Raw genomic sequence first — 12565 nt, 5'->3', positions numbered from 1 at the left:
GTTTTTTCAGACAGGGTCTCACTAGGTAGTTGAGACTGACCTGGAACTCACTATGTAGCCCAGGCTGATCTTGAACTCACAGCGATCCTACTGCCTCAGCCTCCCGAGTGCTGGCATTACAGGAGTGCGCTACCATGCCCAGCTATTTCTAATTCTTGAGTGGTTTTATCATGAGTGTTAGATTTTTGTCAAATACATTTTCTCTGTCAATTTGGAGGATTATGTGATTCATGTCTCTTATTTCACCAATGCAGTATATTGTATTATTTCCAGGTGTTAAATAAGTCTTCTTGCATTTTTTAGCTAAATCTCACTTGGTCATGGTGTATTATCTTTTTGTGTGTGTGTGGGATGATACTAGGGATGAAGTCCAGGGACCATCTACCACTAAGCTACAGCCCAAGCTCTTTTAACTTTTCTTTTGAAACAGTCTCACTAAATTGCTCAGGCCGGCCTCAAACTTGGCAATCTTCTTGTTCCTGCCTCCCAAGTAGCTGGGATTACAGGTGTGAGCTACTCCGCCTGGCTCTTTCTTCATTTTTAGAATTTACATCTATAAAATCCCTTTAAATACTGCTTTCACTGCATCCCATAAGTTTTGGTATGTTATCTTTGTTTTCATTCATCAGAATGTATTTTTTTACCTTTCCAGTGGCTTATCCCCCCCACACTATTTATTTAGAACTATATTAATTTCCTCATATTTTTGAACTTATCAAATTCCTTTCTTCTACTGACTTCCAATCTCATACCATTGTGGTTGGAAAAGACTGTATTGTTCCAATCTTTAAAAATTTATTTGAGGCATGTTTTATTGTCTAGCACATGGTCTATCCTGGAGAATGTTCCTTGTGCACTTGAGCAGAATATATGGCCTGCTCAAGTTAATTGGAATGTTCCATAGATGCCTGTTAAGTCTAAGTTTATAGTTTAGTACAGTATATAAGCTACATGTTGGTATTTCTTATGAAGATAGATGTGAAAATCCTAGGTTATAACACTGTTGAAATCTTTGATATCCTTGAGCATCATGTGCCTATCTGTTCCATTCACTATTGAAAAGTAAGTTGGGGCCAGGGATTTAGCTCAGTGGTTCTGCTGCCTGCCTCACAAGCACAAGGACCCAAGTTTGATCCCTGGTACCCCCCCCAAAAAAGAGAAAAGTAAGTTATTAAAGTCTCTACATATAACTTGATTTGTCTATTTCTCCTTTCATTTAGCCAGAGTTTGCTTCCTATATTTGTGGGCTGTTACTATGTATACATGTATATTTATACAACCATGTACCATATAACATTTTGCTCAGTGACAGATTGCATGTATGATTATATATGGCTCCACACAATTATAATGAAGCTGGAAAATTCCAATTGTATAGTGACATCATAGCGCAACACATTATCCTCATGTTTTGTTATGTAAACAAACTATGCTGCCAATTATATAAGCCTATAGTACATACAATTATGTACAGTACATAATACTTGGTAATGATAATAAATGTCTGTGCTATTTTATGTAATTACTGTATTATACTTTTTATTATTTTGAAGTGCAATCCTTCTTATAAAGTATGCAGCCTCATATATTTTGTGTTTCCTGTGTCTGTTGATTGAACCATCTAGATTTATGTAAGTATACATTCTGATGTTCACAAGGATAAAATCACCTAACAATACATTGTTCAGAATATATCACCACTATTGTGTTACATATGACTGGACTGGAATTATTATATCTTCCTGACGGACTGATCCTTTTATCATTATAAAATGTCCCTTCTTATCTCTAGTAATAGTCTTGTGTTTTAAAGTAGTTTTGTTTGATACTAGTAAAGCCGCTTCAGATTTCACAGTTGTTTGAATGGTAGATCTCTTCTTACATTTTTACGTTCAAATTTTTTTGTATCTTTGATTCTGATATGTACCTTTGGTAGACAGCATACCTTATCATAGATCTTGTTCTTTAATCCTTGACTTACAATCTGTTTTCTGATTAGACATTTAATCGTCACATTAATACTCTTCTTTTTATTTTAAAAATTAAAGATCAAATAATTTTAAATAAGGGAAAATACGTTTTCTTTAATATTAAGTTAAATAAATATGACTATGTTGGCTTAAATTCACGAGACAGAAAAGCAAGACATAGTATAGCATTTTTTATACAAATAAGTACGTAAAAAGTGATTTACTTTTTCCAATAAACAAAAAATAGTAAATTTAATACTAATATAATTTCTCAAATACCTGACTCAAACATGGAAATAGCCTCTGGCAATTTCTAGTTAGAGAGAGCAATAATTTATTTTTGGTCTTCTTTGGGTGTTATTATACATAATCTCAATTTTTTTCTATAAGGTACATATGGGCTGCTTCCTTTTATTTTCACTGGCACTTTCCATTGTCATTCATAAAAGATAGGGATTATATGGGTCTCTGTATCTCACACAAGTGTCTGCTGGCAAGACTACATTAATATAAATAATAGGGACTGCACTGTATACTTAAAAAATACCAATAAACTCAATGAAAAAAAAATGGGAGTATGTTCTGTTTTCCTTAACTATTAGAAAGTTTTCTCTTCCTTCCCTTCCCCTTCCTTTTCTTTTCTTTTCTTTCTGAGGGCACACCCACACCAGTTCTTATGCTATGAACCTAAAATGTCCAATTTACTGGTACAATTTAAAATGGGGGAATGACATAGGAGCGATCAATATGCTATATAAATCAGCTTAGTTACTTGCTCTATAAAACTTTTATACTTAAACATCTTTTAAATATAAAATGGGCCAGGAATGGTGGTGCACGCCTATGATCCCAGCACTTGGGAGGCTGAGACAGGAGGAACACTATTAAGTTTGAGGCCAGCCTGGGCTATATAGTGAGACCTTGTATCCAAAAAAAAAAAAAAAAAAGGATTGCTTTATTGTAGTTCAAATATATACTGAACATTAAAATATCTTAAAATTAAATGCTCAGAATATAGTTTACTGTGAACACGTAGAAAGGTAATTTGTTTAATCCACATTATTGATAAAGATCACTTCATGACAAATAAAATGTTTCACCAGCAGTTCCATTTGGGCCAATACCTTAATAACTGTGGTTCCAAACATGAGAAGAAATTGCTAAATAAATCTTCTCTTGGGCTAAACAACAAGATGAGTCTTATAATTCAGAGGGGACAATCAAAGCATATAAATTCAAAAATTTAACAGTTCTTTAGAGATAAAGTTAAAAGCATGTACATTACAATAATCTTAGCCTCTGGAAAATAAAAACTTTCAGTGTTTTAATTGCTTAAAAAAATTAGAGCTGGGTATAATGGTACATGCCTGTAATCCTAGCACTGTGGGAGAATGAGGAAGGAGGCTCACAAGTGTGGGGCCAGTCTGGGCAATTTGCCAAAACCCTGCCTCAAAATTTAAAGAAAGAAAGAAAGAAAGAAAGAAAGAAAGAAAGAAAGAAAGAAAGAAAGGAAGGAAGGAAGGAAGGAAGGAAGGAAGGAAGGAAGGAAGGAAGGAAGGAAGGAAGGAAGGAAGGAAGGAAGGGAGGGGATGTAGCTTAGTACAAAGGTCCTGAGTTCAAATTCCAGAACTATAAAAGCAAAACAAATCACAGCTTAGATTTTCTTGAAGTCTAATACTTGCATCTTGCAAATTCAAACCACAAATGCTCTTTAAGTGTTCTATGTACAATATTGCTAGGAAGAACATCACCAAAAGTTACAGACTTCCACATCTCATAAAAAGATGATATTCTTAGTTTCAAGCTTTAAATTTACTAGATTTACTAGAATTAAAGCTTTTTGGGGGGGTACTGGGGATTGACTTTGTGCTTGTAAGGCAGGCAGTAGCACCACTGAGCTAAATCCCCAGCCCTAGATTTACTAGAAATAGCCATATGTGAGAGTGTATTTCAACTATGATACACACATAAAAGTATTTCCAAAGTATTCTGTTTGGAAACTTCATAGATGTTTGTTTCTCAGATCATTTTGCAACAGTTTGACTAATATACATCTATCTAAAACCTGGAGAATTTGCTTATGTTAGCATTTTGAATTAGATTATCCCTGTGAAAGTGTATTCAGAATTACTTTTTCTTGTGGGGTCTGAGAAAATGGGAGGTGGTGGTGAACCTTGGCAATCTAGGTCAGTAGCATATGCCACTAACAGCTTATGTTTTTCTTCTGGCACACAGTCCAGAAGTACATATCCTTTAGTATTCTATATAATTTTGTCTACATCTTTCAGATTATTGGATTAGCTTCTTCAATCTTTGATGCACAGAGGACTTTGGTTTGCAGACCTACCAATCCTAGCATCTTCCACAAGCTTTAACTTCCACATCTTTCTCGAAATTAATTGTATGTTCTAAGTTTGGTCTCTTTCAAAGTATTCCGAACTTAACTTTGGTTGTAATATACTATTTGTCTCTGATATACATATATATATATCATTATTTTTACTTTTCACTGAGGAGAAACTAATGTACTTATGAGCTTCCTTCATTTTTAAAAATTTCTTTATAAGTAGATGTTAAGGTAATCATAGAAGTTTCATCATGAAGTTGCCTAAAGTCCTCTTTTTGGCAGATGCTTTAGTGTGTTCATGAAGCTTTTTTTTTCCAACGAAGAATTAGATATCTTTTTAGATAGTCTTCTGACTGTCAAACCATAGTATATCTGAAGAACATTCCTTAATAATCCTGAGGAGTAATGTAGAAGGATTTAACTCCTGGGGTTAGTATACCTCCAGCCCTACATCTCATGCTGTTTTAAAAACATCATGGGATAGAACTCATATATCATGTATTTTAAATGTATAATTCAATGAATTTGAGTATATTCATAAAGTTGTGCAATATCTCAATCTAACTTTAGAATACTATGCTTTTGTCACCCTGAAAAGAAGCCCCATATCCAACTCTCCATTCTACCCACAGCCTTAGGCAATCATTAATCTTTTTGCCTATTCCAGACATTTCATATAAATGGAGTCATACACTATGATTATTTGTGACTGGTTTCTTCACTTAGTAATGTTTTCAATGTTCATCAACGTGTAGCACATAAAAGCTCTTCATTCCTTTTTATTCCAAATAATATTTTATTGCATACCATATTTTATTTATCCATTTATTGGTCAATGAAGATTTAGATTGTTCCCACTTTTAGGGTGTTAGAACAATGCTACTATGAACATTTCCATACTAGATTTTTGTAAACATGTTTTCAATTCTGTTGATTATAAACCTAAAAGCACAGTTTCTCTTTTTTAAAAAATGTTTTTTACATTTATTGTGATTTCTCACAGATGTGCCATTTATCCTATCTTTTGTCCAATCTTTATTAGCACAAAATTCTTGAATTTTGTGTGAAAATAAAACAAAAATTTACGACAAAATAGTAAGAGAATAAGGAAAGTTAATACACTGTGTATCACTATCTTCAAAGTAATTACTTAGCCTACAAGATAGACAAAACAGATTCTTTCCTACAAAGAAGAAACAGACAATAGAACAATATTTTCTTTTCAATGAACTAAGAGAAACAAGTAGAATAAATGAAACAGATTAGCATACATATTGAAAAAGTTTTGAGACAGCGTAGCACAGTATCTAAGTTATATGGTAACTGTTTAACCTTTTAAGAACTATTACCCTTTTAAGGAGTCTATTTTTCAAAGTGGCTATTCTGTTTTACATTCCTATAGCAATATATGAGGTTCCTATTTCTCTACACCTCCAGAAACATTTATTACTATTTCCTTTTTAAATCATAACCATACTAGTGGATATGATTTGCTATTTATTTATTTATTTATTTATTTAGTGGTACAGGGGATGAAATTTGCACTTGCAAGGCAGGCGGTGGAACCACTGAACTAAATCCCTGGCCCATGGATATGATTTTAAATTTCTTGATTGTGTTAAGTATCATAAGTGAGATAAGGAAATATTATTCCTGTATGAGCCTATTCTTTCCCAGTTTTGTGCTATTGTTATGCACACAACATCTATAAATAACTCTCATACGTTAATGTAATTACTAATTTTTAACATTTATATCTTTTAAGAAAAGAGAAAAAACAGGAGGAGCAAGTACATATTTATCATTTGTTATACTGACTTTCTCATTCACCTTTTCTGACTCTTCTCATTTCTTCCTGTGTATTCATATTACCAGATATTTTCTTAAATGCAACTTTGTTTCCATTCACCTCCTTTGATCTGTTACTGTCAAATATATTGCATTTCTATATATTATAGACCTATAAATTATATGTACACGCACACACATAGTGTTATACAACTGCTATTTACATCAATGAGAAGAAAGGAAAACAAATATTATACTCTTGGAATTACTTACATAATTACTTCTACTGGTCCTCTTTGTTTTTTGTGCAGATTCAAGTTACTCTCTAGCATCACATGCTTTTTTTTTGTTACCAGGGATGAACTCGGGATCTTTTGCTTGCGAGGCAGGCACAGTGCCACTGAGCTAAATCCCTGGCCTAGCATCACGTGCTTTTAGTTAGTTCTTTTAGTATTTCTTGTAAGGCAGGTTTGCTAGTAATACATTCTCTTAGCTCTTGTTTATTTGAGAATGTTTTTATTTGCCTTCATTCTTAAAAGATAATTTTCCTACACATAAGATTCTTGGTGAGAGATGAGGATATAGCTCAGGGGTAAGAGCACTTGCCTAGCAAATGTGAGGCCCTGGGTTTGATTTCCACTACAAAAGAAAAAAAAGATTCCTGGTAACAATATTTTGCTCCCGCACTTTGAATATGTTATCTCACTAAATCTTCTGGCCTCCATTGTTTCTCATGTGATTTCAGCTGCTAATTTTATTGGTGCTTCTTCATAGGTATGAATTATTTATCTTGTTGATTTTAAGTTTTTGTCTTTGCCTTTCAACATTCTGATTGTGATATGTCTGGGTGTGGATCTCTTCCCATTTATTCTACTTAGAGTTCATTGAGCTTCTTGGATACAGTGTTTTTCATTAAATTTGGGAAGTTTTCAGCCATTATATCTTTGAATATTTTTACTATTGTTTTACTTGCTCTCACAGAGTTACGAGTTTTCCCTTAGTTACTCACCAAGTTTTGTTTTTGACAACCTTTGAGTTGAAGTTCCCCAAATTATACCTCCAGTCAGTCAATCACTTTAGGAAAGGCTACATTTCTGTGGCTATTCCTATGGCCTGCTTTTCCCCTAGGCAGAACTTCTACACTACTACTTGGTGCCTGGGTGTGGGGACAGCATCTTACTTCTCGGGATGATTCCGTAAGTAGGGTTCTGAGTAGGGGCTGGTATACAGTACTCTGTTCTTCTTGGCTTGCCTCTCCTGACATGAAATCTACAGCCTATGATTAGAGGGATTTGGATGATCAGAGTTCAGTATTCTTGGCCTTCTGCTGTAGGGGCAGTGCTTGGGAATTTTGTGAAAGAAAGGGTGCCAGACTTCTTAGCTGTTACTGCCTAAAATAGAACTTTAGCAACAAGAAGCTATGGGAAATGAAAAATGCTATAGGTCTGGTCCTCCTGAGACACAGACTGGGAGCTGAGGGATGAGGGGTCATAGCTCGGATGCCATGGATTCTTGTTGTTTTCACAAACATTCAATAATAAGTGTCTCATTTGCTGTATGCCCGCAGGAGTTTCCAGAGACTTTTTGTTTTTACTGTTGTGGCTGTTCTGCTGGAAAGAGAATCCATAAAGATCCTCAAGCTGCTATTGTAAAAGTGCCTCTCCTTCCTTATCTTTTGACCCAATACATTAATTCTGGCCAATTCTAGAAATTTGCCCAAATCAGTGTTTCTTCCAGTGAGCTTCCCAAGAACACTCTAATTCAGGCCCTTATAATCTTTCTGGATCATACAAGATCTCCCTGTCCTGTAGTCTCTAGGTTCTCAATACTTCAGTTCATTCTACATATTACTTCTAGACATATCTTTTTAGATATTGTGTTGATTTAATTTTGTTCCTCAAAAACCTTAAATGCCTTTATATTACTAACAAATTAAATTTCAAATTTCTTGGATCTTTGACAATACAGGTTCAATTTGCCTTTCCAACTAAATCTTCTACTGCTATCCTCATCCTTCTTGGACCACTCACTGTTTCTTGAACATATCTACAAAATTGTTACCTCTGTCATTGTTCCTGCTGTTCAGCCTATCTGGGAGGGAACATCCGTACTTATCTTATCAAAATGATTTTTCTTTTTTAGGGCCTGTTCCACCATCATGTTGTTACTCCAACTGAAGTATATGTTCCTTTCTCTGAGATACTATTTTTATACCATTCATAAAACCCAGATTTCTTTATAAAAATCCATGCTTATGTTTTTTACCTTCTTCTTCAAAGAGCAGAGCTCACATACTGTTCCACTTTCTATTTCCTATGGTACCTAGTAGACAATACCTTGCACATAGTAGACATTTAGTATCAAGCTGTTAAATTCATGAAAATGTCAGTGTCAGCTATAACCAGATATTTGAAGACAATCTTTAATATTTGTAATCAGCGTAGAGAAGAATTTATCAGCTGAGCTTCTGAAAAGTTTTCACTACTTACTTGTTCCTTTAACTGGATCACTTCTTTGTCTTTTTGTTGCTTCCACTGTCTAAATTTCTCAGCATCCTCTTTCATCTGACGCATTAACTGTACTCGCTGGCTTTTCATCATCTGTAAAAACAAGCCAGTACAAGTATTAGTCATCTGTATGTTATTCTAGGTTTATGTGCAGATGGATAAAGTTACCATTAAGAAGAAAACCTAGAGCTAAGCTGAGAAGGCCACCAACAGATTTTCTGAGTAGGCTTGCAATACCTCTTTCTGTTACCACAAGGTTTCCAAGTATAGACTATACAAATGAACACTCTGAAGAAATAAAAGAAAAATGTACCTACAAGCTAAATAACAGCCCTAAATTCACAGTATATAAATGAAATTTCAAGAAAACATTTACTAAGTCTCAAGGAAAAATCCACCCAAGAACCATTATATTCCAAAGGTTTCAGTGCAAGTGACTTATAACCACCATTTGGCAGATGTTAGAAGTTGAATATTCAATAACTGAGAATATTTTCTAGGTATCTATCATTTTGCTACTATTTTATAAAATTACATGCTCAAGGTAAGTGATCAGGATATCATCACCAAATACTGAGATGTCTTGCTGGGCATGCTTGTAATCCCAGCACTTAGGAGGGCGAGACAGGAGAATCATGAGTTTGAGGCCAGCCTGGGCTACATAGCAAGTTCCATAGCCTGCCTAGACTATAGACAGTAGTTGAGACACTGACTCAAAATGGGGGGGCCTTTGTCTTTTCATTTTGGAGAATCTAACATTGAACTCTGTAAAAAATAAAAAGAGAAATTGAATATCAAAGCATGGTTTTATTATTCAGATTATAGATGATAACCTACACAATATCTGTCAAAGAGATATTTGTGGAAATACTCACTTTTGAAATTATTGTTCTGCTTACTACTTTCTCATCTGAAAGAACATCTATGGTATAATTCTAAATGGAAGACCTTCATCTGTAAGTTCCAATGCAGTAAATACAAGGATGAGAGTTTATTACCCGTATCTCCTGGTTCAGTTTGGTGACAGTATGCTCTGTGGATTCCTTCAGTTTCAGAAGTTTGGATTGTTCATTTAGTTTCTTCTTCAAATCAGCTATTTGACTCTCTAGCTCTTGGAGACGTTTGCGACGACGTTCACTCAACCTAAACACAGACGCAATAGGAGTGAAGACTAACAGCAACAGAGCTGGACTCCAAATGTGATATACCTACACAACGGAGTACTTAGCCACAAAGAAAAATAAATTTGAGTCCTTTGTTGGAAAATAGATGCGTCTTGAGACCATAATGTTAAATGAAGGTTATATATCACATGGTTTCTCTTCTATAAGAAACCAAAAGTACAAATAATTTAAACAGCAAAATAAAAGATAATAGAAACAGAAAAAGATTATGTAGAGATGGGAAGGGGATCTTGGGATGGGGGAGACAGGCTGGAGGGGGATCAAGATTTCCTATGTATATTTATCAATTCCCTACAATTAATTATTATGTATTGAAAACATATACTAATAAAAAAGGCGAAAATAAAATCTTTATATAGTTAAAAAATTCAATGAGTCTCATAACCTTGATATATAGTTATCTTTAAAACAACAAATACTGTCCAAACAACCAAAGCTGTCAATAGTGAGAGCTTCATACTAGACCCAGACATTTAAAAAATATAATATATACAACAATGAACTGCTTTAATATACTCCTTGCCACCAATATGTGTCAAAAGAATGGTTCTTTGAGACTGTTCACTTCGTTTTACCTGTAAGGAATAATTCTGATGATTATCACATAAACCTAAACAGAAAGTAAACATTCAGTATAACTTTTTAACATGAGCTTCCAATTTAATAGAGATATAAAACAGAGTCACTGAGGATATTCTTAACTGATTAAGAATAAGGAATAGTTAGATTGATTTTTTTAATCAATAGCCTGGACATTAATATGTGACCACAAGCTAATTTATCATCAAAGAAGGTGCAAGGAAAACTGTTTTTGTCTAGTAGGTCTGATAATCTTTAAAAACACATCCCCATGCTAACTTTTTGTAACTCTTTCCTTGATCATTCAGATGCAATTGACATATCCATTTACTGCCTAAGAAATTTATTTGGCTACTAACTATATAGTATGTTATGGCATTCTTTTATTGTTTTCCTGAATGTTATTTTAAAATCGTAATTACCTAATTTTTCTCATGTTTAGGTCTCTCTCCTTCCCACACTAGATTTAAATGCTTTGGGACAGTAAACTGCTTTTTTACTTCTCTATTCCATCTAAGGATCCTTATACATACTAGGGACTTAACTTTCATTGACTTTATTCTTACTTGGCTTGGTTGACATCTTTCTTTGCTGTCTGAAGTTCAAGAATCAATTCTTCCTTTTCCTTCTGCAGACTGATGACATCCAATTCTAGATTTTTTATGTTATCCTAGACAGATTATAGGTCAAAGAGAAATAAAGCATTATATAGCAAGGAAGAAAATCACTTCAACATTCTATGCCTCAAGGAACTGTGAATTAAATTTCACCACTTCAGTCGCACCCTAAAAACACTGGCTCTTGATTCAATGGAAATTAAAGTTATGTAGCAGGAAAAGTATGGTGTTGGAATCCAAAGGCCTAGGTTTGAGTCTAAACTATAATACCTGCTGTCTTATTTAAGTATTTTATGAAAAATCACTTTTGGCCTTAGTTTTTGTCAGAAAAGAGTTAATTATACCAGGCTGATGACTGCTATCCTTAAAAACCCTTGCTTGTAAAGTAGGGTCTTGGCATGTATGTGGGAACTAAATTTTGGTAGGGTTCCGGCCATTCTCTCACTGATAAGAGTGGCTCACTAATACCTAAACTGTGCAAACAATGTGATTTACTATGAATGCTTGCCTTCTTTTTAGGAGTCTATGTTGGTGCGTACAAGGTAGAGAATACCTATGTGACCGACTCCTGGTAAAAGCCTTGGACTCCTAGCTTAACAGGGCTTCCCTGGTACAGAAAATTTCACACATGATGACAACCCCTTGGTAGAAGAATGAAGGACTTCCTGTGTGACTTCATTGTGAGGGGATTTTTCTGGAAGCTTGTACTTGGTTTCCTACAGACTTGGACTATGTGTGATACACCTTAACTATGACTATTTGCTTCTAATGAATCATTGGACCTAGTGGTAGTCCTTAGGCCTTTTAAGAGTTTGTCTATTTATATCACTAATTATCAGTAACTTAAGCCAGATGTGATGGCACACCTGTAGTTCTAGCCACACCTGTAGTTCCAGCTATTTGAGAGGTCGAGGCAGACAGATCACACATTTGAGGTCAGCTAGGGCAACTTAGTAAGACCTTGTCTCAAAATGAAACAGAATAAAAAAAGAGTTGGGGATGTAGCTCAGTGGTAGATCACTTGCCTAGCATGCATGAGGCTCTGGGTTCAATTCTGTATACTGTAAAGAAACAAACAAAAAAAAATCCAAAAGTGCCTACCTCACAGAGTTGCAGGGAAGATCAATTAAGATAAAAAGTTAAAGATATTTTATAAATTGTACAGCTACACACAAATCAGAATTTTTAAAATTACCTGTTCAATCAATAGCAACTACAGTTCTGCATACATTTAGGAAACAAATTGTAGAAACTGAAATCTAGTAATTTCTAAGACTGAGAAAACCCAATGGTCAGGTTCCATTTTGTTCTTATAACTAAAAAAGATTATAAAAAACTGACTGATGAGTGGTTGGCAACAAAGGAGATTGTATAAAGGCCCCAGATCGGTACTGGATTGACACAAAGAAGCAAAGGAAGGCTAGGTAGCGCTATATCAGAAAAGCTTTCTAAACAGGCTAGAGCTATTTTCCAAGAAATGCAGTGAACCAATTAAGTATAAGTGCCGAAAATCAAACTCATTATTTTAGAGTTACTCTACATATTTAAATTTATTAATAATAATAAAGAAAAT

The 12565-nt window shown here is 34.5% G+C and overlaps 1 protein-coding gene across 1 annotated transcript in view; it reads right to left on the bottom strand.

The window, feature by feature from the left end:
• The window catches only part of Kif4a (kinesin family member 4A), a 119139-nt gene that overhangs the window by 33522 nt on the left and 73052 nt on the right, over positions 1-12565 (bottom strand). The window contains exons 16-18 of the mRNA XM_010632162.2: positions 10942-11045; positions 9611-9755; positions 8595-8705 (exon numbers count right to left, since the gene is read on the bottom strand). Of these exons, the coding sequence (XP_010630464.1) occupies positions 8595-8705; positions 9611-9755; positions 10942-11045 (360 nt within the window). The remainder of the gene's footprint in view (positions 1-8594; positions 8706-9610; positions 9756-10941; positions 11046-12565) is intronic.

This window comes from Fukomys damarensis, unplaced genomic scaffold, assembly GCF_012274545.1.
Source record: "Fukomys damarensis isolate Sample0158 unplaced genomic scaffold, DMR_v1.0_HiC HiC_scaffold_39, whole genome shotgun sequence".
Taxonomy (NCBI): Eukaryota; Metazoa; Chordata; class Mammalia; order Rodentia; family Bathyergidae; genus Fukomys; species Fukomys damarensis.
The sequence above is the reverse complement of the archived record's forward strand: the minus strand, read 5'-3'. Positions and strand labels throughout refer to the sequence as shown.